The sequence below is a fragment of the Phoxinus phoxinus genome (assembly GCF_949152265.1).
Source record: "Phoxinus phoxinus genome assembly, chromosome: 2".
NCBI classification, from domain to species: domain Eukaryota; kingdom Metazoa; phylum Chordata; class Actinopteri; order Cypriniformes; family Leuciscidae; genus Phoxinus; species Phoxinus phoxinus.
Window position 1 is genome coordinate 37,671,227 of NC_136877.1, and position 26,131 is coordinate 37,697,357.

At 39.1% G+C, this 26,131-nt stretch overlaps 3 protein-coding genes across 9 annotated transcripts in view; 2 read left to right on the forward strand and 1 right to left on the reverse strand.

Moving 5' to 3' along the window:
- Positions 1-5,270, forward strand: part of pde3b (phosphodiesterase 3B) — a 56,780-nt gene extending 51,510 nt beyond the window's left edge. The window contains exons 16-17 of one of the 2 annotated variants that reach the window (XR_013800523.1): positions 142-766; positions 5,143-5,270. Coding sequence is in view for 1 of the 2 variants with exons in the window: in XM_079638040.1 (XP_079494166.1) it covers positions 142-359 (218 nt within the window). In the remaining variant the exon portion in view is untranslated. Of the gene's footprint in view, positions 1-141; positions 3,874-5,142 lie in introns of those variants that run through there. The other variant, XM_079638040.1, reaches the window with a different exon arrangement.
- A 463-nt stretch (positions 5,271-5,733) lies between these two features.
- cyp2r1 (cytochrome P450, family 2, subfamily R, polypeptide 1) lies at positions 5,734-9,437 on the reverse strand. Its single transcript, XM_079638056.1, has 5 exons — positions 9,052-9,437; positions 7,662-7,803; positions 6,431-7,060; positions 6,018-6,344; positions 5,734-5,930 (listed from the first exon to the last, which is right to left on the reverse strand). Exons 1-5 carry the CDS (start codon positions 9,289-9,291, stop codon positions 5,749-5,751), a joined length of 1,521 nt encoding a protein of 506 aa, XP_079494182.1. The 5' UTR covers positions 9,292-9,437; the 3' UTR covers positions 5,734-5,748.
- A 1,212-nt stretch (positions 9,438-10,649) lies between these two features.
- On the forward strand, positions 10,650-18,114 carry calca (calcitonin/calcitonin-related polypeptide, alpha). 6 transcript variants are annotated; one of them, XM_079638075.1, is made up of 7 exons: positions 10,650-10,890; positions 12,797-12,916; positions 14,132-14,234; positions 14,936-15,027; positions 15,470-15,604; positions 16,912-17,097; positions 17,578-18,114. In XM_079638075.1, exons 3-6 carry the CDS (start codon positions 14,232-14,234, stop codon positions 17,069-17,071), a joined length of 390 nt encoding a protein of 129 aa, XP_079494201.1. In that variant the 5' UTR covers positions 10,650-10,890; positions 12,797-12,916; positions 14,132-14,231; the 3' UTR covers positions 17,072-17,097; positions 17,578-18,114. The 6 variants fall into 6 exon arrangements, with proteins under 6 accessions (XP_079494201.1, XP_079494197.1, XP_079494196.1 ...); XM_079638071.1 differs by lacking the exons at positions 16,912-17,097; positions 17,578-18,114 and adding an exon at positions 16,160-16,905 and having other exon boundaries at positions 10,734-10,890; positions 12,797-12,920; XM_079638070.1 differs by lacking the exons at positions 16,912-17,097; positions 17,578-18,114 and adding an exon at positions 16,160-16,905 and having other exon boundaries at positions 10,734-10,890.
- Positions 18,115-26,131: the final 8,017 nt, after the last annotated feature.

The window sequence follows — 26,131 nt, forward strand, 5'->3', positions numbered from 1 at the left end:
AATATTGTAAGGCATAACTTTTCACCAACACTGCTCATAAGTGTACATAGCTCTTGTAGAATCTGTAATAATGAGAGAATGCTTTCCCCCCCAAATACTTCAGCTTACATGTCGCACACACTAATTGTGTTTTCCTTACAGAGAGGAGGAAGGGTCGACGTCGGTTGTTCTGCAACATCATGCAGCACTTAACAGAGAACCACAAGGTGTGGAAGAAGACCATCGAAGAAGAGGAGAAGGCCAAAGAGCTGGAGACACAGCAGCAGCAATCCGAGAGCCCCAGCCTTCCTCCATCCACCTCTTCCTCCGATGATATTCAGGTCATTCAAGAGGAGACAGAGGAGGAGGAAAGGCAGTAGCAAGAGGAGAAGGTCAAGAAATGAAGCTCATTGAGGGGCTTAAACGGAGGGGATGACCCCTCCCTCTCCTTCACCTACACAAACACACACATTGACACCCAGAGGAAGACCCTAGCGGATCTCCCCATGCTGAAATTCGTCACTGTGCCGACACTCTGAAGCTAATGCAGTTCACATTGTGTTGAAAAAAAGGCCTTACTACTGTGAGAGGACCCTTTGGTGGGAACCCCACTCCTATGCACTTTCACCCCATGGAGAATCAGCGGAGAACGAACAGAGCTTTGAAGACGCAGAATCGTGTTATGAGATTAAAACAAGGCAGAGAAGAAAACAGGCCGGGGAGAATCGTGCCATCCATGGTTACCTGGCTGTGATGCTGCCTTCAACGTAGAGCTCTTATCTCTCCCGTAGGTACTTAAGTCAAATAGGACACGAAAAAGACTCTGGAAAAAAAACAAGAGACAATGACATAATTGACACCCGTTACCAAAGCGAACAGTTCAAAAACATAAAGACTACAACTGATGCCTTTTCAGGCTCAGTGTCAGGAAGCATAACTCAAAATGTGCCTGTCTGAACTTTAAATATATATATATATATATATATATATATATATATATATATATATATATATATATATATATATATAGTTTGTTTTTATTTTTCTTGTGGTCCAGAAAATGGGCTATGTACCCTGCACTGTATGTGCAGTCCCCAATTCATGCTGGCGACATAAAACACTGTATTACTGAACAGAGTCACTAGGACAAGTGGAAATGCTGACATTTTTGACTGAAAAATGACCTGACTTCTGCATCGTTTTGGATGCTTTTTATTCATGTTGATCACTTTCCTGCATTTTTGTTTTGTTTGCCTTTGTTGTTTGTAAGGTAGTTTTCATTCTTTCATTTCATTTGTTGTGTGTTTTTCCCCACCTTGTCCTCTTCAGGAACGCTGAGTTGCCAATCGTTGAATCTTAGCTGTAAAGTCCGTCTGTGTTTAAGAGCATAGCAAATGGGACAGGAATGCTGTTCAAATGAAGGGACGTTTCTCCTTTTTTACGTTTAAATAGATATATTTTTTCACGGTTACTCAGGATTCATGTGAAGGATCGATCCTTGTTTTTTGCGAAAATTTAATTCTGCAATTTCAACTTGCACGTCGAGCATTCTTTTCAGAGGTGGGACAGAAAAGATTTCTATTTTTTGTATGAATAACTTGAAAGTCGTTAACAAAAAGAGATGCTCCCTCAAAGTGTAGTGTCCTGGATATTAACCCCCGTCCTTATCAGCTGCTCCAGACCAATTTACCCATGTTTATTATTTCCAAAGACCCACTGATAAGAATTGGAACCCAGGATTGTTTCTGAAAACAAAATGTTTGACTAAGCACGCAAGTCGTAGACTAAACATTGCTTTGGGGTTACTTCACGTTTGGCATTATTTGAACATACGGACACATGCTTGTACTTACTCTAATTATTGCCAAACGCATAATCTGGCCAGTTTGTCCATTTTCAAGTGATCCAGGGTTTCACCTTGAAAGCTGTACTTTTTTTTTTCTTTCTTTCGTATTTTCTTATTCTTCACCATAAGGCAGGTTTAATACTAAAAGTTCTATATTTTTTTGTCTGAAGCAAGAACTCTAGGCATTCCACTAGAATAATGAGGGGAGGACGGGGAGGTGGAGACTCTTTCTCTCTCGGTCTGCCTCATCTCGACAAAACTCTCATTTTGTCTCTGTAGAGGAAAGTTCTCAAGTAGGCAGTGTAAATCAAGCTAGTATATTTAAGAGTAAAAAAAAGATATAAATGTGCACATTTTACTACCAAACAAGTGTTTAACCTCTGCACAGAAAGAATACTTGCATATATAAATATATATATATATTATATTATATTATATATTTTTTAATTAATCAACAATGCGTCTGTTTTCTACATACAGCTGACATATATTGTACATTGAGACCATGTAATTATCATCTTGTTTCAGGAGTTTTTAAAAAATCTAATGCTATTTACAGATGTGGATGTGTTTGGGTGTTGTGTTTTTCAGTTTGTTAGTTGTTTATTTTGGGTGCACTGTCTTTTGTTCCTGCCCATAACCACTCTTTGCCGAACGCCCCTTATTTCCAAAGCTCGCCGAGCTTGTATCAGCGATGCCGGATGCCTAAATGTCTCTGTCTCCATTTGTAGGTTTGTTCATTAGTCACTTTTTTTGGCCTGTGCTCAGGGTGTGTTCTGTGTTGGAGGCTTGTGTGCACCCAAAGCAGCTTGTGGTTCTCTCTCTCTCTCTCTCTCTCTCTCTCTCTCTCTCTCTCTCTCTCTCTCTCTCTCTCTCTCTCTCTCTCTCTCTTTCTCTCTCTATGTCTCTCTTTCTCTCTCTATGTCTCTCTCTCTATCTCTCTGTCTCTCTCTCTTTCTCTCTCTATGTCTCTCTCTCTATCTCTCTGTCTCTCTCTCTTTCTCTCTCTATGTCTCTCTCTCTCTATCTGTCTCTCTCTCTCTCTCTCTCTCTCTCTCTCTCTCTCTCTCTCTCTCTCTCTCTCTCTCTCTCTCTCTCTCTCTCTCTCTCTCTCTCTCTCGACTGTATGTTCATAATTTCGTAGATCTGGGACTTAAAAGTGGCTCAGTTTGTACCACCCAACAACCCCTCCCCCCAGGCAGATAAGAGCGTCACAGCAACACCATCCCCTCGTGTTGACCACTTGCTCGACCGTCAAAGCGGACTGTGGTATCTCACTGTGGGGCATTCGTCGCAACACAGTAACCTCCGACGTTCCTGCCATCAGTACCTTTATGATGGCATTTACTTTTTTATGTAGCATTTAGATAGCAATGTCCGATTTAACCATTCAGCCTTTTCAGGGTTGTGGGGGAGAATTGACTTTTTTGTTATTATTTATAGCTGTCATAAAAGCACCATCCCTGAACAATAGTTCTACTCTCAATTGATTTCTGTCTGTCTGTGTCATTTTTTTTGTTCTGTTTATGCATGGGAGCGGATGTGTACTTGATTGCTTTAAGTCGGGTTTTCAAAGGGGGAGTGCTTTAAGGCCAGCAAAACAAGAAAAAATTATTCACAAAATGTATTTTAGGGCTGCCAAAGTTAATATGTGCACTGAAGATATTAATGAAATTTATTGACAGCACTAATTTTTTTAACGTAATTTTTAAGACTTGTGCTCACCAAGGCTGCATTAATTTGATCAAATATACAGGAAAAATGTGAAACATTACTAAACGGTTGCTCTAGTCTCCAGTGTCACATGATCCTTCAAAAATATTTTTTTTATGCTGATTTGGTGCTCAAGAAATATTTCTCACCACTTGATTATTATTATTATTATTTTCTTTTTTTAAGATTCTTTGATGAATCGATAGTTCAATAAAGATCAGCATTTATTTTAAATGGAAATCTTTTGTGACATTATAAATGTATTTACTGTCACTTTTGATCAATTTAATGCATCTTTGCTGAAGGATTAATTTTTTTCACGGAGAAAAAAAAACAGACCCTAAACATTTGAATATTATATGTCTCTGTAAATATCATTTTTATGTCCACCCCCCACCCCCACCCCACAAAACTATACAAAAAAAGTAGTGCTGTTAATAAATAAATAAAAAAGATCTGGAAAGTATTTACTTGTTTTTATGACGTCACATGATATTTTCCTCAGGGTTTTTTGAATACATGGAAAATATAAAACAACCTTAATATTTCAGGAAGGGGGCTCCAAGATTATCAAATTATTTGGGGGCCCTCTCAATGTTTGAAAACCCCTGGTCTCATTAATAGTAAACTCATAAAACGTGTGCAAACCACATTATCCAGGAACAAATAAAGTGTTTTAATCATGCCATCACAGTGAATGACCAAGCATTGAACATGACCTTTCACCTATTGAGAGAAGTCCAGACACAAAGCAAAATGTCTTCGCCCTTCGCTATTATCTCAATGACGCAACATGTTTTGACATTATCTGTGTGTGCTACTGAGCATCGTCTAGCTGCAGGTTGCTGCTGATTTCTTTCATGCTCAGACGAAAGCCCAAGTGTTCTCATGGGAGGAACTGCCTGTAAGATGACAGTCAGCGGATGATGAGTCCCCAAGTGTAGGTCGTATGAAAGGCCAGCCTTATCTCTTCAGATGACAGAATCACTGTGACAGCTTACCCAAAGCAGCGCTGCCCCCACCCGTCACTCTCAGTTTTTAATTGAGTTTCCGGCCCTGTGCAGTTTGTGTAAGTAGTAACAGACTGGAAAGATTATTAGGCCTGTAAATGTTTTTACTGTGACAACATGGGGATTCTAAAGGCACTGCATGATAAGGAAAAAATAATAATTATATATATATATATATACAAAAAAAGATAAATGTAGGTTCACAATAAACAAACACTACTGTCAAAGTGAAGACTGTTAAGAACTGCCATTGAAAATCATTCATTTTTGAAGTGTGCTAGATTTTTAAATTCACAGAACTACGCGAGTCATTTTCAGCTTGGTTTATATGGTGTATAACTTGGCTTCGGAAAATTCCAGCACAGTTGAAAGAGAGGCCGAAGGCAAAAAAAAAAAAAAAAATCTTTAAGATGCATTAAGACACAACTCTCATAACAAAAGTTAATTTTGTGTTTATTTATACAAGTTTGTCAGGTTTTGTTTCATTTCACCTGGTTACAATGTGAAGTAAAATCAAAAATGATATTGTACTATAAAATGTATATTGGAGTCAGCTTTTTACAATAGCACCATTTTTTTCCTCTTATATTGCAGCTCAAGTTTCTCGATAATCTCTTTCCACTGAGATAAACTAGGGACAGGGCCGTTATTATTGCAGAACTGATATATGGCATTAAACCAACGGGAGTCATGAAACATTTCCAAAACTTTCTGGGAAAGGCAGCTGTTCTCCTCTCACTTGCCCGACTCCAGAAATGGAAATTCAAGGAATGCTGAAAAAGACAGACCTCTAAACCATTATAGAGGTAAACCCTGTCAATCATTGACACAATAGCTCTTCTCATATTAACAAGCACAATGTTCGGTTGGTTACACGGTACACTTTTTCGAAGCTATCAAAGATACAAGCTACACTATATCTTGATGCCCTCATGTACGTACTCGTCTGGTAACACGCATGTGCTTATTCTTTGCTCTCCACGCCATGTGTTCTGTAACAGTACTCTTATCACTCTCAGGCTGGGTTCTGTGAAACTTTAAAGGACACGTTCAGAGAATTTAACAAGTCAATATCAGAGGTCAATTTTCCCCATTGAAAAACCTGATGGAATTTAAGATGGGGAACTGCTCTGTCATTTGCGTTTCTTGGAAGGATCCCCTGAGGTGAGTGCATGTGTTCCAGAGCTCACGGGGGAAGTTTTACTGCTGTCTCCTGATGGCACATATGGCGTATGGCCGAGGCTGAAGGGTCATGCCCAGTTTCGGAGAGAGACTTGGAACAAAGCCTTCGGGGAACTGAAGGTTGAACCTCTGGAGCAATGTGGTGAAGAATAAGAACATCTCCAGCCTGGCCAACTGCTCTCCCAGACAGTGCCGCTTACCTAAAGACCATCAAAATGGATGCATTAGAATGAAGAATAACGTGACAAGTTTTAGATTTACTGATTTCCCAAATGTTTGCAGTTTACCTATTGAGAAGGGGAGAAATGCTTCACGCCGGACAAATTTGCCATTACAGTCAAGGAAGCGCTCTGGGCAGAAGATGGATGGGTCGCTCCAGTACTTCTCATCAAAGTGCACCGAGTACAAGTTAGTGATGACCATGGTGCCCTTGGGGATAGTGTAGCCACGCACCACCGCATCTTGAGACGTAGCGCGGAAGATGCCCAGTGGGACGACATTGCAAAGGCGCAGGACTTCATGCAGCACTGCCTCCACATATGGCATCCTCTGCTTGTCTTCAAGAGCAGGTGGTCTGCCGTTCAGGACGCAATCGATCTCCATTTGGACCTTTTCTGCAAAGAAAAAAACATAACGTCATTAGTGCAACGACATTAAAATGTTGTAAACGAGAACTGCTTCGTGGGCACTGGGCACCAACCTTGTATCCTGGGATATAGAGCCATGTAGAGCATAGCCCAGCGCAGGCAATTTGTGGTGGTCTCTGTGCCTGCGATGATGAGTTCTCCAACAGAGAAAATGAGATTATCTTGAGAAAAAGATGTCGCTTTATCGGTGGCGCTCTGCTCCATTTCGTCCAAGTAGGCATCGATGTAATGTTGCGGCGACTGCGGAATCCTGCCCTGTGAGAAGCGATTGATGATTTGCAGAAGGAAGTTGTACACCTTGTTGGCATTGCGAAACAGCTTTTGATGCTTCCCGAATGGCACGTACTCCATCCAGGGGAAGGCGTTGTACAAGAAAGCCCAGCCACTGGCAGCCAGCTCCACATTCTCACTGAAGATCTCAATCATGTGCTGAAAATCACCATCGTCGTAGGTGAAGCGCTTGCCGAAGATAATGAGGTTGGTGATGTTGGAGACGGCATTGGTGACGAGGTGCTTAGTGTTAAAGGGCTTCCCCTGGTGCTGGTCAATGGCATCCAGAAAAAACAGGCACTCCTCAGAAATCCTCTCAAACATTCGCTGACCACTGCCAAAGTAGCGGAAGCAGTTCACAGCCAGTTTGTGGTGTTCAATCCAGGCTCGACCATATTTGCAGTTCAGAAGTCCTATAGACGGAGAACAAACAATGTGGTTTAAAAATGGAAACAAAGAAAGTTTATCTGATAAACTTTCTGTATGTTTAACCAGAGATTATTAGTCAAACAGCAGTCTCGTGGGTTAAACACAGTTTACAAGAATTCCAATACTGATTATGTGATAACCTCATGTGTGACTGTCCGCTCTTCTCTAGTTATTGCCCCAACTCTGACATACATAACTGTGCCAGAGCCTTTTCTCTGAATCACCCAAATATTTGAAAGAGTTCTTCACAAAAAATAAAAAAATGGTTTCATTAAATTCCCTTATTTTCTGCATAAAACAATTGAAGATTGAACTCTACTGCAGCTTGTTAGCAAATAAAGTGTCAGTGATTGATTACTTATTTCGGTCTGTTTCTCACACAAAGCAATCCTGTGGCTTCAGAAGACTTGGAATTGTTTCTTCCATTTAAAAAAAAAAAAGTTTAAAAGGACATAAGGGGGAACACATAATGTCAGAATTTTCACTTTGGGAATTTTTATTACTCTTTAACCATCTAGATTTTTCACCAGTGATCTATTCTAGGAAAACATTCTAAAATAAATTATTCTATAAGAAACCACTTACCTCCCATTTTTGTCATCTTTTGAAATAAAGGGAGGGATGGGCGGTCTGCAAAAACCTCACTTTGATGATACAGGCACTCTTTAATGGCATCATAACCATTTAGAATAACAGTCGAGATCCCTCCCAGGTCTAGACTGAAAATCTGGATAATAAAAGGGCAATATTCATTAATCCACTCCTATGGCAAACATATTTCTATTAATAAACGGAGTATAATTAGAGGACTACATTCACCCTCGTGGATACGGTGAAGAAAACGAATTAGGGATGCTGACTCAGCATGTCTTGGCCATTCTACAAAACTGAGTGCTTTAGCGCTCTGCCAAAAATGCAACGCTAAATGCAACACTCTTTTGTTCCTTTTAAAATACACTTCTCGCGACGCGGCGCGTCAAGACTAGAACGCTCCAATTCACTAACACGGACCAATCAGCTGTGAGCTCAACGAGGGACATCAGTAACAGTAAAATTAGTGTATAGGCTATATAATATTTATAATAATAATAATAATGATAATAATAATTAAATGCCTGCATGCAACTTTATCTGTAATTAATCTCTGCAATTACAGAAAAAGTATTTTGCCAACATTGCACAAAACATTTATTGTTTTTTAGGATAGTGGTTAGACACCTATAAAGTGGGACCATTATTATTAAATTATATATTAATTTATACAATTATATATTATTTATATACAATTTATATATAAATAAAGCTCCTTGAGTTTCTTTTTTTTGACGCGCGCTGCAGAGCTGCTCATATATATATATATATATATATTGTGTGGTATATATATATATATATATATATATATATGCATTATATATATAGCCTATATATATATATATATATATACATTATATATATATATATATATATATATATATATATATATACATATATAAATATGCATTATATAGCCTATATATATATATATATATATATATATATATATATATATATATATATATATATATATATATATATATATGCCACACAATATACATATATATATGCCACATGATAGCCTATATATATATATATATGTGTGTGTGTGGCAGAGGGGAGCAGCTCTGCAGCGCGCGTCAAAAAAAAAAGAAACTCAAGGAGCATATGGCGCGCGCCGCATTGTAGACAGTTTAATTGATTACAAGACAGTAAGATGCATTGCAATATTATGCATAATTATATTATATTATTTAGTGGCTTAAAATAACTTTTTAACAAGAAAATCCATAAGTGACAACAACAAAAAATATTAGCAAAAACGTTAAAAGGTAAAAGCAGCCAAATTGAAAAGTCTACTGTAGGCTATAGTGCATGTTAAGTGATCATGTGCAAGAAAATAAAATAAATTTGAGGACTGAGAGTGAAGTGTCATCCGTACCTGTCCGTGGATATCACTCTGCCTCTTCATGTAGACGTGAGGCTCGGTGGCCAGGGACAGAATATTCCCTATCAGGGGTAAAGGTGTCGGTCCAGGGGGAAACCCTCGGGGTCTCCGCTGCTTTAAGAGCTGGCAAATCACCAGCACAACGAAGAGTGTAATGAACAAACTGCCCAAACATACGAGCGTTTGCTCCCAAGACACAGAGAGCAGAGATGTCAACCGTTGAATCGATACCATTTTAGATACTTAAACACTTTGGGATAATCTGTGCTTTCTGAAAAGTTTCTAGAGCTCCGTTCTCTGTCAGACAGTGTATTAGGAGATCATCTTGCACATGTTGCTCTATATCCCCCGCCTCTTAAAGGCTAAGATTGGCTGGCGGAAAGAGCGCTTTGGATTAACTTGCATTGTGTTTGATTAAACGGTGGTCAGACCTATAGAGCTGGTAAGTCCCGCCCCCTCCGTAAAACCCCGCTGGACCTCAAAGTTGAAAAACCGTCAATGCAAGTGAATGGGAGAAAATAATTATTTTCTGGTCCCGTTTGAATTGTGCCATGAATGTGAACATATGTTGTCTGTGAATTTTTTATATAATCTTTCATGTTACAAGTTTGACAGTATATGGTATGATTCGTCGGCTAGCAGTTGTGGAAAAGAAATAACGAGAAACACTACATGTCGCCTATGTGACGTCACCGCATAAAGTTGACTTACCCGTGGTTTTCGCCAACCTCAACGATTTTTTCCTCTCCCTGAAAGAAGGCGGTGAAGTGCACCAAAGACACAGCCATGTCTAGCAGGATCCGTGAGCTAGAGCCGTGAGCTAGTGGTGTTGACGTTTCAAACGCGTCGAAAGCAGCGAAGAGTTGTAGTCCACAAAGTGCTCTCACACAAAGTCTACCCGTATCAAACTTCTACCCGCTAAATTGTAGCATTCTTCACACGAAAGATTATATAAAAAATTCACAGACAACATATGTTCACATTCATGGCACAATTCAAACGGGACCAGAAAATAATTATTTTCTCCCATTCACTTGCATTGACGTTTTTTCAACTTTGAGGTCCAGCGGGGTTTTCGGAAGGGGCGGGACTTACCAGCTCTATTGATTCGCGAGAATTCAGACACATTTCTTTTCATTAGGGCAGATGTTCACAAGTTCGTTTCCAAGCGGGGTTTTCTTTGTATTGGAGAAACTTGCAACATATAAATGGCCACGCCCACTCATGTAAACCAAAAAAGGACTTTGCAGTGGAAAACCCTTATCTTCTTTGAACTAGTGACTAATTTATCGAATCTTTTGAATTTGTTAATTAAAAAAGACTCGTTCATTTATTCATTCAGTAAGTGTTGTGCCCCTTATTGCGGTTACACATTGTCACAGGCGAGAGTATCTATTTTTTAATAGTTAACCATTTTCCTGAATAGATTCATTACAGCAGTCGACAGAAAGTTTTTGCCTACAAGTCTACTTAAAAATGAAGAAAAGCTGTTTAGAATCAAGAGATGTCCCCACAAACTACAACACGTCTATCATTTTCCTGCTTTGCAGACTACTATCTACCCGCGTCAACAGTGTAAAAAAAGGACATCGACTCATTCAACGGAGGAGGGGGCGTGTCCGTTTAGTAGTTCCTTCCAACCAATGAAATGCTTCTTCACAGCTCGCACTCAATGCTATTTGCTCGTGCTACAGTCAGTCTGAGTCTACTAATGCTTTGACAAAGTCAACGGTCCAGTTGTTTGTCGTTAATAAACTTTGAAGACAGGAACCAGTCACTTAATATTTCAAGTCAAAGATTTGAAGTGAGCGCAAAATATGAGTCAGTTAGAAGGTAAAGTCAATTATTTATTTAAAAACACTAATTCGTTCACGAATGAAATATCACTAACGTTAGGTCTACTTTGAATTCTTTGAGTCACTTAACTGTTACCATATATAATTTGAGTTTGGCTGAGGTTCCGAAGAATTCGACATAGAGTTAAAGATTTACGATCGTTTTAAAATAAATTAAAAAGGTCCGCCTGGCCCAGAATACTTTTAGCTTTTTTTCATGACGAGAGAAAGACAGTGTGCTTTGCAAACCAAGTAAAACCAGTTTTCGGGTCAGACACGTTTGCACTGTAGGATTTGTGCTACAAACTTTGACCTTATGGTTTGAAACTACCCTCCACTCATGTCAGCATTTTTTCCTGCTATTTTAAGTAAGACCTGCAAGTTCGCAGCACGTTTATCTATTAAGTCACCATAGGCACGGTTTAATTAATCAGCATATGAATTGTGATCGTTTTTATTATCCTTAGGCTACGGTGATATTAGTGAATTATTTAAACAAGCATTATGCTTCTGCACCACTGCACACATTCAAAAAGCATGTAAAGGGTTAAATAATATCAGGGGCTATGCGCTGCATAATCTATAATATTTAAAACTCAATTTGTCATAACTACTGTAATGTAGGCTATAACTCGTATTTAATTAGGAAATTGCTTTCATAATAATTGTTTTTTTAGAGCCAACAGTTGAATTCAAGACAGTACACAACATTGTGCACAACAATCACCAAATAGGCTAAATGAACAAAAAATAAAATGAACAAATAAATTAATAAATAGTCTTATGTATTGGCTATGTTATCAATAAACAGCGCCTCATAAAAAAAGCTAATAGTGCCTGCAGAATGGCATAACCCTTTTATCTTAATTGCGCCTATAAAAATTGCATGAGCTTGTATTTATAAACTGTATAGTGGAAAACGCTGTCTTGAGGAAATAATAGGTTTGAAATGAAAACAAAGCATTTGTCTTTCCACAACACTGCAGGAATCATACCAACCTCTGCGTGTTTTTATACGTTTAAAGGATAAGTGAATGAAGTATCAGAGTGTTAACTAGCAATCATATGCTACTAATTTGATCATAAATCCTCCTGGTTTTCTCAATAGAAATGTGATTATCCACATTGTTGATGCTCTATTACATGGTGTCTTTGGGCCTTATTATCTGTGAAGTTTGAGCCCTTCCATCGGTATTGATAGATACATCCAGCAGGTCTCAGGGGATTCTGTTCAAAGACTGCGGTGTATGTGATATATAATGAGGACATCTAGAACATTCAATATATCCTCCCTTAAGACACACTTCTAATTATGGATTTGGTATAGCTGAGGGAAAAGTCAGTCAACATAAATTAATCAATAAAAGGAATTTGAGGCCTCAGAGGAGCAACGTCATATTATGAAAATACATTCTTTGCAGTGATTTTAGCAAAAGACGAGGCAAAAAAAACGTAATTAGTTTCAGATTTCATAAATAGCTGTTTCATGTTGCATTTTTTTGTAGTGTTGCACATACAGTAAGCAGTTTTGAATGGGCGCAGCTAATACCCCTCAGAGGTGTCTCAGTCATTCTTTTTGTTAGTCCTTGGTGACTTGGTAGCGTGCCAATCCCAGTCAGATGATGCCATTTGTTGTTAATGTAGCCTAAATAAAAGGATGGTGTGTGATTAGTAAAGCACACAGACGAGATTATGATGAACTCTAACTCGCTAAGGAGGGTTGATTGATAAGCAACACTCCGTGATTAAATCTCATTTCCTTAATGTCTAAGGATGAACTGTGCTGGCTCCTCGCTGACCATTTAGTGCTACTCATTGTCTCAGAGAGGGTTATGGATTGTGTTTAGTTTTCCTCTCAGAGTCATTACAAATCACACTTAATCCCTGCTCCGTTCCGTCTGCAGGTGTTTAAACAGCCACGCAGACCAAAGCTGTGTCGGACGTCTCCTGCACCATGATATCAGTCAGCTACCAGACGAAACTGATGCCGTTCCTCAAATGAACTCTGAGGATGTCTCACATACGTAGGTACATAGGCAGATGCAGCCCATGAGCAAACAATCTAAAAGGACATTGCCTGCTTCAAAACAAAATGATTATCTGTCTTCTGAAATAACTTACAGAAGGCTGGCTGGAGTGAGTGATGAAAGCATGACCAAATTCGAAAAGGTTGCAGTATTGACTCCAAAGTTTCATGCAGGAAAGGAAAACTCTCGACTTTGTTTGCTTACTCACTGAACTATGGACGTGGTCGTCTCAGCAAAGTGTTCCTCTAGCGGAAATGACCCTTCATTAGGCTGGAGTTCATCACGCGTGCAAGTGTAGTTTGCGTCCATAGCATGGGTCCCTGGTCCTGTCACGTCGCCCAGATTTACTGATTCCGTCATTGGCGCAGCTTTGGGTTCGATAGCACTAAAAGGCTCATCCAGACTAATGGGGTTCCTATGTGACGCAAACACTGTCTCTTAGTGGAAATGGTTTATTAGGCCTTAACCAATAAAGAAGAGGAGTCAGATGATGCCTCAAGACAAAGACTTCTGTAATTGGGACTGAGATAGAAGGCTTGTTATGGACGTAACCTCTTTGATTCTGACAAAGGGTCACATCATCACGGAAACCCAAATAAGGACAAGAGCAATGTTGCAATTGATCACACGCATTATTACAGGATACACAGTTAAAGGGTATTCGAGTTTGTTTTCTGCCATCAACATTTGTCTGGCACGTAATTTGAAATGGATTTACGAAAATGTCACACATAATCCATTTTTTCCTATTTATCCATCTCTTAAAATAGGGTTGTGTATGTGCTTTACACAATGTTTTCTAAACAATTATCAAAAGTATAATTTTAGAAAATTATGATTGAAGAATAAAGCAGGAACAGAAGTATCATACCAACTTTATATGTGTGATAGAGCCATATCACATATGCACACAATGGTAGACAGACAGACAGATAGATAGATAGATAGATAGATAGATAGATAGATAGATAGATAGATAGATAGATAGATAGATAGATAGGAGAGTTGAAGAGATACAATAGATTAGGTTGGTACTAAAATTATCACAACAGAAAAACAGATCATAGACTTTCTTTAAATAGTTCCCCTACTTAAAAAAAAAAAAAAAAACGATATTGAATTTTGCTGATCACTGGTGAATTTTTGTGAATGGAGCAGTTTGTGATTGAAGAATGACGTCATTAGTGTGACACACTCTTTATCATTTTCCAGAAGCCCGAGGACAATCTGATTGGTTGGATGAGGGAGCAGTGAGCTCTGGTTGGCTGTCGGAGAATCATTAAACACCCACACTGTCAATAGTGAGACCCACATGGTGGGTATATAGGCAGGTGTATTGTAGCTTAATGCAACAGACTCAAAATTTCATCAAGTTGAAATATCCCCTCTATTTTGGGACGACTCTTTTCTATACTCTATCTATTGCACGAAGCTGAACATCTCAAGGTAAGTAACAACTATTTATGGCTTGACACGTAATAAATGTGCCATGCTTTTTATAAATCTCAATACTGTACCATAGATGTGTGTAAATAATAAAAGAAAATGTTAGGGAGAGCTTAATGGTATATGCATTACTCTTTGGCTCTGTAGTTGCACAGAGAGGCATGCTCGATGGATTTTTTTTTCAAGGAGAATTGGACGGCTACTTAGACCTGGCTGTGGGTGCAGAGACAGCAGTTCATTACACTAATGCACAGGGTCCTGCTGGAAGGGAAATCACGAGGCTAATATCTTTAATGCTGCAGTTATAGCATAGCGCCTGACAGTAGGAGACGTCTGCACCAACCACACGAGCTCTGATTCTTCTGCAGCAAACAGGAGAATGTGTGGAGAACTTTCCAAATTATATTATTTGAGTTTTTTAAGCTCAGTTAAATTTGCCAATGATACTTTAAAGAGGGTGCTTATTTTCAACTTTTTTCACCAGTGATGGCTTGACCATGACATTTTTTTTCCCCCTCGTCATTTTCGGTCTGTTCTTAAACTATTTAATGATGAAATGTTTCACTGCAGGGGACCATGGTTATGTTGAAGATCTCCGCTTTCCTTGTTGCCTACGCACTGATCATTTGTCAGATGTACAGCTCTAATGCAGCTCCTGCCAGGTAAGGTTCTATTAGAAACATATTGTCATGTTGATAAATGCTTAAAGGGCAGTGTTTTTCCTTTGATAATTCCTCAAATTGGCTAAATATATTTACAAGTGAAATGGGTGCTTTGGTAAAGTCATCGGGACGATGGCAAGGGAACATATGTTTTCATTAGAGGTTGCGGCATCATGGACTATCAGTCTTTTGATTACATCAGACGAATCCCGGCCAAACCCACTCTGCTTACGACAGTATTGATCGGGCGATAAATCTTAACTTGGCAACTGGACAGCTTTTAAGTGCCATACTCTTAGCAGATTGTTTTGATTATGTTTAGGATTTGACGTAGCAAGCAAAAAGTGCTTTTATCATACAAAAAGAAAGAGAGAGGAGACCTCACACAAGCCATTTGTATAGTCCTGTAAGACATGATCATCACGAAGACATTGCGTTGCAGGCCTGCGCTGGAATCATCACCAGATCGAACTACGCTAACTGACTACGAAGCGAGAAGATTGCTTCATGCAATTGTCAAAGAATTCATGCAGATGACCGCAGAGGACATGGAACAACAAGCTACTGAGGAAAACAGGTACACATCCCATTGTGTCTATTTCTCGGATCATTCCAAAACGCAATCTGTTGAATAATTTAGCGAGTGTGCACTGATTTGTTTCTCTCATATTCAAGAAAGTAAGCCCGAACATGAGAGCAATACCTCCTTAATGTCAAGTGTACTTGTACTTGTTGTAAATGACAGGTATGTGATGCATTTCTGTTCAGAAGTGGGGACGGCTTTAGAGTTCTCTGCCAGTTTATTCTCTGCATGAAACTTTATTTACCTGTCAGATTTATGAGAGATTGACCATGTGTAAATGCCTGTTTGCTCTTAATGCATGACAACGAGGATATCAAACGGCATGGTCGGAAGCATGATCTGAAAACATGTGAGGAAATGCCTGCATGATATGCTCAAGTGAAGACATGAAAAGTGCGGCAGAAATGAATTATTGAAGCATGACCATAATGACAGCCGTGCGAGGAAGCATGTCAACATGCATCCTGTCGTCATGTCTATCCTGTATGTGAATGTATCCTGCATGTCTAAGTGTCTATGAGTTTCTCTGCATGTGGTCTTTTTCCTCAGCCTGGGTAGAGCCGTGTCCAAGCGCTGCTCCAGCCTCAGCACTTGCGTGCTGGGGAAACTGTCCCAGGAGCTGCACAAACTGCAGACGTATCCAGGCACCAATGTTGGAGCGGGTACACCGGGCAGGAAGCGCAGCCTGGAAGAGAGTGAAGTGTTGGCTGGATACGGAGAGGCGCTCAACCGTGTCTAATCGGCAGCGGCTGTAAACCCGTGCTTGGCCCTGATATGCAAGTGCATGTGGAAGTTTGCTTGCCTGATTGACTTGAAAGAACATTTTTTTCTACTTTCTTTGGCAGAGTAACAAATCTCAGACAGACTCTGTTCCACTAATTTCATATAGTCACTGGATCTATTTGGGTTATATAACTGATTCATAAAACCGGGGCGCTCTCATTGGTAGACAGGGCGTAACGACAAGCTTTTTTTAACCCACAGCAAAATTCCTGTCTTGTGTGATTTGACTTTGTTCTTGATCTAATAAAGATATTTTTAGAAGGAGATCTTCTTTGCCTGTTGTTTGTTTAAAGTTCAGAAATGAACGAGCATTCTTATGTGACTAATTCCATATAATCAGGCTTAAGTACACATTTTAGGTAAGATATATTACTGCTGACATTTTTATGTTCTTTGTTAAATATATTTAATGCATTAATTATGTACATTTCTAATCAATTTATAAAGTCTTTTAATATGTTGCTTTATTTCTTCTAAAAGAATATTTCAATTCCCATTCTTTTTTTTCCCCCCTCCAGTATTACGACACAGAAAAGAGCCTGTAACACGGCCACATGTGTGACCCATCGCCTGGCAGATTTCCTGAGCCGCTCGGGGGGAATCGGAAGCAGCAAATTTGTCCCCACTAACGTGGGCTCCCAGGCGTTCGGCAGACGAAGGAGGCTCAGTCAGGAGTAGTCAACCAAATGGGTCTTCGTGAAATGGTACGTGAAGAGTGTTCTGAATCCTCTCGTGTCAAAGTCATCTCGTTCATTTTATGTGTACCGCAATCAAGATAATTACGCCATGACATTATAGGCATGTCGTGTTTTATGTTAGAATGATGTTGATGTCACAGAATATGATTATATTTAATGTTCGTGTGACAATATTTTATGATTATGTGATCGTACTGAAAAAGCACCACCAATATTCATAATATAATTCAAACCTAAATAAACAAAAGGTTGTAGATGTTTGAAAAGTTTAAAACAAACCAATTTTATGATGTAAAATGAACTTTTAAATGTAAAATATATGATATTATAAAACAGAAGCATTTTCAGAAGTGTACTCTTTCTGCACCTTATTCTACTTAAAATAGCTTTAATTTTTCATATTACTATGCTGATATTATTGTTATAGTATGAATTTATGTTGCAGGTGTCATGTACAATGATGATAACATCCTAATCTTTCAACAGGTCACCAATCTACACGTCCACAGTTCTTCTTTGATCGCTGTCAATAAAAGAGAAACCATCATGTCCTCATTATGAACCCTGGGAATGGAAACTCCTCACTTTCATCTGAACGGACTCCAGTTGATAGCACTGATCGTTTCCATCCAGCCAGACATTATAACTGCTTATTTTTTTGGCTCTTCAACAAAGCAACATAAATTTAAAAAAAGAAAAAGAAACGAGAAAGCGGTGATGATCAGTAACCATCATTTTTCTACTCATTTGGATCCGAGGAAGAGCATTGCTTCATTCTTTCCTCTCAGCAGAGAGCACATTCAGTATGTACAGTCGGGTTTGGCCCTTGTTCCTTTAATGTGTCTCAGCACATTACGGTATTTTGGGGATCATATTAAAGCAGTGCCTCATAAAAAGGCTTCCCTGATTATGGATGTGTCTTGTGCCTTGATGTAACACACTTTACATGCCGCTGTTGTACAGTATGTTTGAATTAAAGGAGGGAGGTACTACCACTGAATTACAAATTGTAACAATTGTGAATTTGAGCAAGATTAAAATGTATTTTAGATACATAAGGTTTGGGGTACTTGATTTATTGACTGACTGGTTGTTTTAGTAATTGGTCGGCATAGTCTTACACATGCCCCCCTCATGTCACGCTCGATTTTGCATTTCTGAAACAATAATCAGAATTAAATGACAACCACATCAGGGTTAAGCATTGATTTGTCCAGTTGTTCTGAATGCCAATTTAAAAAGGTCATAATCCAATGGAGCACTGAAATAGGTCTTACTGAAAGTGTCTATTTAAGAAATATAATTTGTAAACCAACGTTAATCTAGCATAATCAGTTAAAAAACCTAATATCTAACAGGAGACAAAAAATACCAATCTTATTTCTATATCTGAATAATAGTAGTACGGCTTGTTCGAGTAAAAACAAAGACTTCGCATCATTGCGTTGTGTTTTGTAGCCCCAGAGACATGCTTTATTTGTTTTTATTGGGTCCTCTGTGCAAATTACAGTGACAGCAGCCATTCTGTATAAACCCTTCTGGGAACCGCTCGTCATGATTCTGTTTTTTTGTGTGTTTAATTGTCATGCTGGTCTCCCAACAGTGACCACCATGGGAACTTGTTTACAGTCAAATCAATTCCCTAAAATAGAGGTAGCACTTTATTTTACAGTCCTGTTCCCTATGTACTTATTATAGTAATTGCAATAACTACTTAATAACAAGGCACTAACCCTGAACCTACCCCTAAACCTAACCGTAACCCATTTAGTTACCTTATTACCCAGTACTCTCTTAGGTAAGTGCGCGTACTCCTGTAAAATAAAGTGCAACCAAAATAGAAGTAAAATGGCCTTTTTTTAGTGTCAGAGGGAGTGCAGAGACCCGTTTTGCAGAATGAATTGATCCTCTTTATTTACTGACACCATTGAGGTCCTATGAAACATGTCTCTCTCATCTTGTAAGCAGGAGTGACGTTTAAATGTAAACAGTGTCTTTTCCTGCATCTATTTGAGCGATTGAAACCTTTAATACATTTCATAATTTAAGCAATAACATTTTATGTGCTTCTAAATGAGAATAAAAGAGCACAATGTGAATGATTCATTTTCATTCATATAATCTCATAAATGGGACTCATTCTAATCACCAAAACCACTCATCCAAGTTTCCCATCACAGCCTTCTCAACAATCGTGACGGCAAGTGCTTTCTCGTGTCCTCACACAGTTCAAATGGATCCCATCCAGTTAGATGCTTTGTTAATTAACCTCTATGCCCTCATAGTAGTAGTGAGTCATTTCATATTGCAGTGCCTCTGCTGCCCAGCCCATTCCTTTCTGCTAATAAGGAGAGATTGTAAGTTCTCGTGCTTCGGTGAGGCAGGGTCTCTTTGAGAGCCAGCCAGTCAATTAATCTTTATCTGCAAACTTTTACATTACATTACTCCTATCACCGTACAAATTTCATTATAATTACATCTGACATATTTCACAATGCAAACAGAAGAGAAAACGCAACAATTGCAAAACGTAAGAATTGTTTACCAAAAGCTCCTATTAAATTAGATATATTGCTTTAAGTAATGTTTTTTTTCTTAAACCGCAATAAAAAAAACAGATGTAGGCTATAGTTATTTTTGGTACATTTACGTAAAAGAAAAAGAGCTCTGCAGTTATTTGCTAATTGAGCTGCATAATTGAGTACGGAAGTGCGATGATTTCGCCACAGTAAGACGTCATTAAGTAAATGGATTACAAGTCTCCGGCGCTGTACATCCAACTTAAAAAAAATGGACTGATCTAAATGAAATACATCAACACATGGAGCTAAATAAAGCAGCTAGTGCTTTAGCGTCTGTATGGCAGTCAGCCAGTCACTTCACCTATGACGAATACTGCTTAAACATGCTGCTAAAAATTAAAATGCTAAGCAGTCTAAAATTGGACTACATTTCTAGAATGAAGCGGAAAAGAATCCTACACTACCAAATGGTCAGTTAATTACTATTTAATAGTATATGTCAAAACAGTTCGACATATTACTTGACCTCCTCAAATAACACGGTAAACATCAACATATAATAGCATGAAGTTTCCATTATAATTAATGGGATTTTTTTTAATTATTTGAAATCCATTGATTTGTGATCTAAATAATTAATTGATTAAATCATTTTCATTACTGAGAGCTGTGTGCGGCGGTTCTGTTTGTTGTCACTACTGGATGCGCTTTACTGTAAAAAGCAATTGCTTTGATTGAAGGCAAAGTGACGCACATCCGCTAATGAGATCAATGGCAGAATATAGAAAACATGATATTTACCAAGCCTCTCACCCTGAGTGGAACAAGAAAAGCCCAAAGAGGAAAAAAAAATCAATTCTTTCCACATCACTCTCTTGTGGACTCTGTTTATGGAAGATGAAATGGGCATTTTGGCCCCAAACCAGGTAAAAGATTGTTGTCTGCATTCTCATAGGAGATGCTTTTCTACCTCGATCGAACAATACAAATTAATAGCCTGTTTCAAAATTAATAATCTGTTTCTGTGTCGACTATGCTGACCTGACATCTTCACACCTGCTGTGACGATAAATGTTTGTTGTATGAAGAGAAAACACTATTTACAAATTACTACAAATTATTTTTTTCATTAATTACTTAATTTATTATTGTCTTGTTTTTTTTTATTATTTTTGATAAAGATATTTATGATGATGAGTTGGACCAAATGGTGAATGCTTTTTGTGTTGCTCTTTGCTAATTTGAATGTGGGAAATAGAAATTAAACGAGTAGGTTTTACACAGATCCTGAGTACAAACCGAAGCTGAATTTATTAATAAGACATAAAATACTCGGTTACATGAGCCAATCTGCACAATGTTTCTGGTTTCATTGCTTTCCCCTAAAGTTACTCATGGTTGACACTGTCATGAAATCGGTGAACTGACGCCCACTTTCCTCCTCTTCAAAAACAGTTTGCATTCAATTATCAATAATCCGTGAAATTGAGGTTACATGGAGATGAATGAGGAAAATGTAGACCAAGATCATCATTTATTTGTGAGGGAGGAAAGCGTCTAATCAAAATCTGAATCTCTTATCAAAATTCCAATATTAATGATCTGTTCTTGCTGTAAAACTACTCAGGCCAAAGTGATAAATCCTCTCAAAAACTGTGAGAAAATGCTCTGGGGAATTAGTAATTGTTAAATCTACGTGTGTGTGTAATGCCGTCTCTAAATCAGCACCAGGCGTGATGTTTGAGGTCAGGACTCAAGGTGTGTTTTCATCTGTTGAGGAAGCCATTGTGCTGTTGAACTAGCTGCAGTTTTAATGGGTTGTGCTGTGGAACATTCAAGTGCCTGTTTGAGAACTTTAAATGTGCAGAAATGAATTTTTTATGCAAGTTCACAAGGTGTTCTGAAATTTCTTGATTGCTTTTATGCAGCTGACCAACTACCTTCAATCTTGTCGCATTGATTGGCCAGGTTTGTCAAGGTGTCACACCTCAGTTTGGACTTTGTTTTCATTTGCACCGTTTCTTCTTGTCTTGTTTGTTGTCATGGTCACAGATTTGATTTCGTCATTTAGTTCAGGTGTGTGTGTCTAATCATACTTGTTTGTACTTTGCACGTGTATTTAAGTTCCCTTGTTTCTGTTAATTGTTGTCGAGTCTCGTTTATGTATGGATGTGTGTTATGCTACTTTCAACCTGTGGATTTATTAAAGACTGTCTTATAATCTTTATGTTCATGTGTGTTCTACCAATGCAATTTGTGACAGAAGATTACGCCACGGTACATTGACACTACGTTTCTCATCTTTTTTGTGTCAAGTCAAGTCAAGTCATCTTCATTTATAAAGCGCTTTTAACAATGTAGATTGTTTCAAAGCGGCTTTACAGTGATAAACGGGTAATCTAAGGTAACAGAGATTCTTTTGGAATTAAGCGGTTCTTGAATAAAGATATTTTCCAGCTAAAGTTAGTTTTGATTGATTCACTTCCGTCGCAACGACCAACGATCATTAGTTATTAAATTAGAGGCCGCTAAGACGACATCGCTCTCTCTACACAGACTTTAAACTCAAACCTGTGAGAAACGCTGATGGCGCTCACGTGCACATTAAGAATAAGTTCTATAGTTATGCGCATTTGAATATATGTGCGCAGGTTTGTAATTCCCTACAAACCAAGCCTTAACAAACTACTTGTCTGGCCTTAAAATATTATCACTTCAGGGTAGATATGCGAAACCGAAATTATCCCGACAACGCTTTATCTGTAGAGTGGTAAAGGGATTCTTCACAGGGGAGAGACTAGTTGGCACTTCAGCACTGCGTTGTCATCGGGTCCAGGCGAAGGTCCTTCGTCAGATCTGGATACGGCCTGGATCTGGCAGGCTGCGGGAAAACCTCGGGATAAACAAAGACACTTAAATTAGCGAAGATGCCATTTTTCTTATAATGTAACGAGTACATCAGGATTTGTGGAAGGTGTTCCCAGTTCCGGCTGACCTAATCTATGCAGCCTAACATTGAGTTATAGAAGTCTATAATGTATTATGTGAATGCTATAGGTCAAAGAGAAGTGTCTTTAATCTAGCTTTGAACTGACAGAGTGTGTCTGCTTCCCGGACAATGGTAGGAAGACTGTTCCAAAGTTTTGGTGCTAAATAGGAAAAGGATCTACCGCCAGCAGTTGATTTTGATATTCTAGGTATTATTAACTGACCGCAATAGACGTAAAGGACTATAAATGCGTTAAGAGCTCGCTCAAGTACTGTGGAGCTAAACCATATATTGCTTTGTAAGTAATCAGCAATATTTAAAAATGTATACGATGTTTAATAGGGAGCCAATGCAGTGTTGACAGAACGGGGCTAATATGGTCATACTTCCTGGTTCTGTTAAGAACTCGAGCTGCTGCATTTTGAACTAGCTGTAGTTTGTTTATTAAGCGTGCAGGGCAACCACCCAGTAGAGCATTACAATAATCTAGCCTTGAGGTTAGGAACGCATTAACTAATTGTTCCGCATTTGTCAATGAGAGCATATTGCGTAATTTAGATATATTTTTAAGATGGAAAATGCGTTTTTACAGATACTAGACACGTGACTTTCAAATAAAAGATTGGTATCAAAGAGCACACCCAGGTTCCTAACCGACGACGAAGACTTAACAGAGCCTTTTTTCAGAATTTAGTAGTAGGAAATTACTAGTAATCCAATGTTTATATCAGCTATGCATTCCGTTAATTTTGTGAATTGGTAGGTTTCGTAAGAAATATACAGCTGAGTATCGTCGGCATAACAGTGAAAGCTAATTCCATTTTTCCTAATGGCATCTCCTAATGGTAGCATGTACAGCGTGAACAGCAGCGATCCTAGTACTGAGCCTTGTGGTACGCCATACTGAACTTGTGATCGATAAGACATCTCTTCATTTACTGCTACAAACTGATAACGGTCAGATAAGTATGATTTAAACCATGCTAGTGCAAACTCACTAATGCCAACATAATGTTCGAGTCTATTTAAAATAATGTTGTGGTCAATAGTGTCAAATGCAGCACTAAGATCGAGTAACACCAATAGAGAGATACAACCACGATCGGATGATAAGAGCAAATAATTTGTGACTCTAACGAGAGCTGTCTCGGGTACTATGGTACGGTCTAAATCCGGACTGAAAATCCTCGAAGATATCATTTATTTCTAGAAAGGAACACTGTCATGAGGATACTGCTTTTTCTAGTATCTTTGACAGAAAAGGCAGATTCGAGATCGGCCTGTAATTGACTAATTTTGTATGATCAAGTTGCGTTTTTTTAACAAGCGGTTTAATCATAGCCAGCTTAAAGCTTGGTACTTATCCTAGAGACAAAGGCGAATTAATGATATTAAGAAGATGATCTATGACATCTGGAAGCATCTCTTTCAGTAGCTTAGTCGGTATAGGGTCGAACATACATGTTGTCGATTTAGATTAATTAACGAGTTTAGAAAATTATTCCTCTCCTATAGCAATAAATTAATCAAATTTTTCCTCAGGCAGACTACAATGCACTCCCTGATGCGATACTGTATTAGACGGTTGCGTAGTTATAATTTTGTCCCTGATATTATCAATCTTATAAGTGAAGAAGTTCATAAAGTCATTACTGCTGTGTTGCTTGGAAACTTCTGGGTTTGAAGCTTTCTTCTTCGTTAGTTTAGCCACTGTTTCAAATAAATACCTAGGATTATGTTTATTTTCTTCTAATAGGGTTGACATATAAGCTGATCTAGCAGCTTTTAAAGCCTCTCTGTATGCAATCGAGCTCTCTTTCCATGAAATGCAAAATAACTCTGGTTTTGTTTTCTTCCAGTAACGCTCCATTTCTCTGGCTGCTCTCTTAAGGGGCCTGAGTGTGCTCGTTTTCCCCTCCTGGATTTACTTTTGTTTTCCACCAGGGACAATCCTGATTTTTTTAAATCAGCCTTAAGCAGGGAACTCGCTCCCTCGAATAACATGTAGAGGATTTCCTGCTCCTAGCCCATCTCACCAACTACCCGGACAACTGCTTATTCTCGTTCCTACACGCCAGCCTGAACACCGCCACAAGAGCAGTCCGGGGAGGGCCCTCGAAGGGAGCTTTGCTGATTACGTGGAGTTGGTGCTAGTATCCTGTGCGCTAACCGTCGGACCTATGGATGATGAAACCAGCCCCACTCCACACCCAGTGCCCAGCCTGAGACCATCCCACTGCGAGGAGCGACAGCATGAGCCTATTGGCAGTAATGTTTGAGCCCGTGCCTAGAGGAGCGATCGAGCAGGACATCACCCTGAGCTGGCCGAGTCTGATCAGGTGTGTGAGCCGGCTGTACCATCCATCGCCGCGGGAGTCCTCGTGGAGTACGAGGGGGTGGAAGCGAGCCCCGCCCACCCTCCCACCACCGAGTGAGTCCCGGCTGGACTTAATAGACTGTTTTGTGTTTGGAGAGTTGGATCCCCGGCCTCCTTTAATCCCACTTGAACTTGAATCCTCTTAATCTGACCTGCTGACCCCTCCCTATCTCCCTCTCCCACCACCTCTCCAAACCACTACTAGTGACTGTATTTGTTTTCTCAGATAATAAATTTGTTTTCTTCATTTGTCACTCCTGCCACCCAGTCATCACTGCCTTCCATCTGCAACAAATCTGCCTCCTCTCAGATTGGCGTGGCAACACCTCGGGCCTGCTAGGAGCCATCTCTGCTTGGATGTGGAAAGCCTGTGGCTGCATGCTCCACTCCTCCTCGGCCCGTCTCCCTGGCTCATGCGCTCCTTACTCCCTCATCTCCAGCAAGGGCCATCTGGCATTCGGCCTCGCCAGGCTCCCTCGGACCATCAGCTCCACCTTCGCCACAGATCTGCGGGCCGTCCGCTGCTCTCCGGCCCTCCACCCCTGGCTAGCTCCCCCCTCCCTCAGGCTCTGCCTTAAATTTTAAGTTCCCTTGTTTCTGTTTTTTGTTGTTGGGTCTCGTTTATGTAAAATAATACTAATATAGTAATAATAATTCTTTCTTTTTTATGGGCACCTTTCAAGACACTCAAGGGCTCCTTACAAACAGTAAAATATAACAAATAATATAAACATGAACAAAAAATTTCACATAGGTTATGTCAATCAGAATAAGATAATCTAAAAAAATGAGTTTTAAGACATGATTTAAAAATTGAAAGACTAGAACTATTTCGTATGTCTTGAGGAAAGGTATTTCAAAGACTCGGAGCAGTACAACTAAAAGCTCTACATCCCATGGTGGTCAGACGTACAGATGGCATAACTTGAGTCGTAGTAGAAGAAGACCTAAGAGATCGAGTAGGTAAATACACATGAAGTAGGTCACGCAAATATGAAGGTGCTATGAAGAGCCTTATGAGTGAAAAGTTAAATTTTAAATTGAATGTGATATCTAACTGGAAGCTAATGGAGTTGCCTTAAAACTGGAGTAATTTGCTCAATGAACAGTGTTCGTGTAATGATCCGGGCTGCTAAATTTTGGACCATTTGA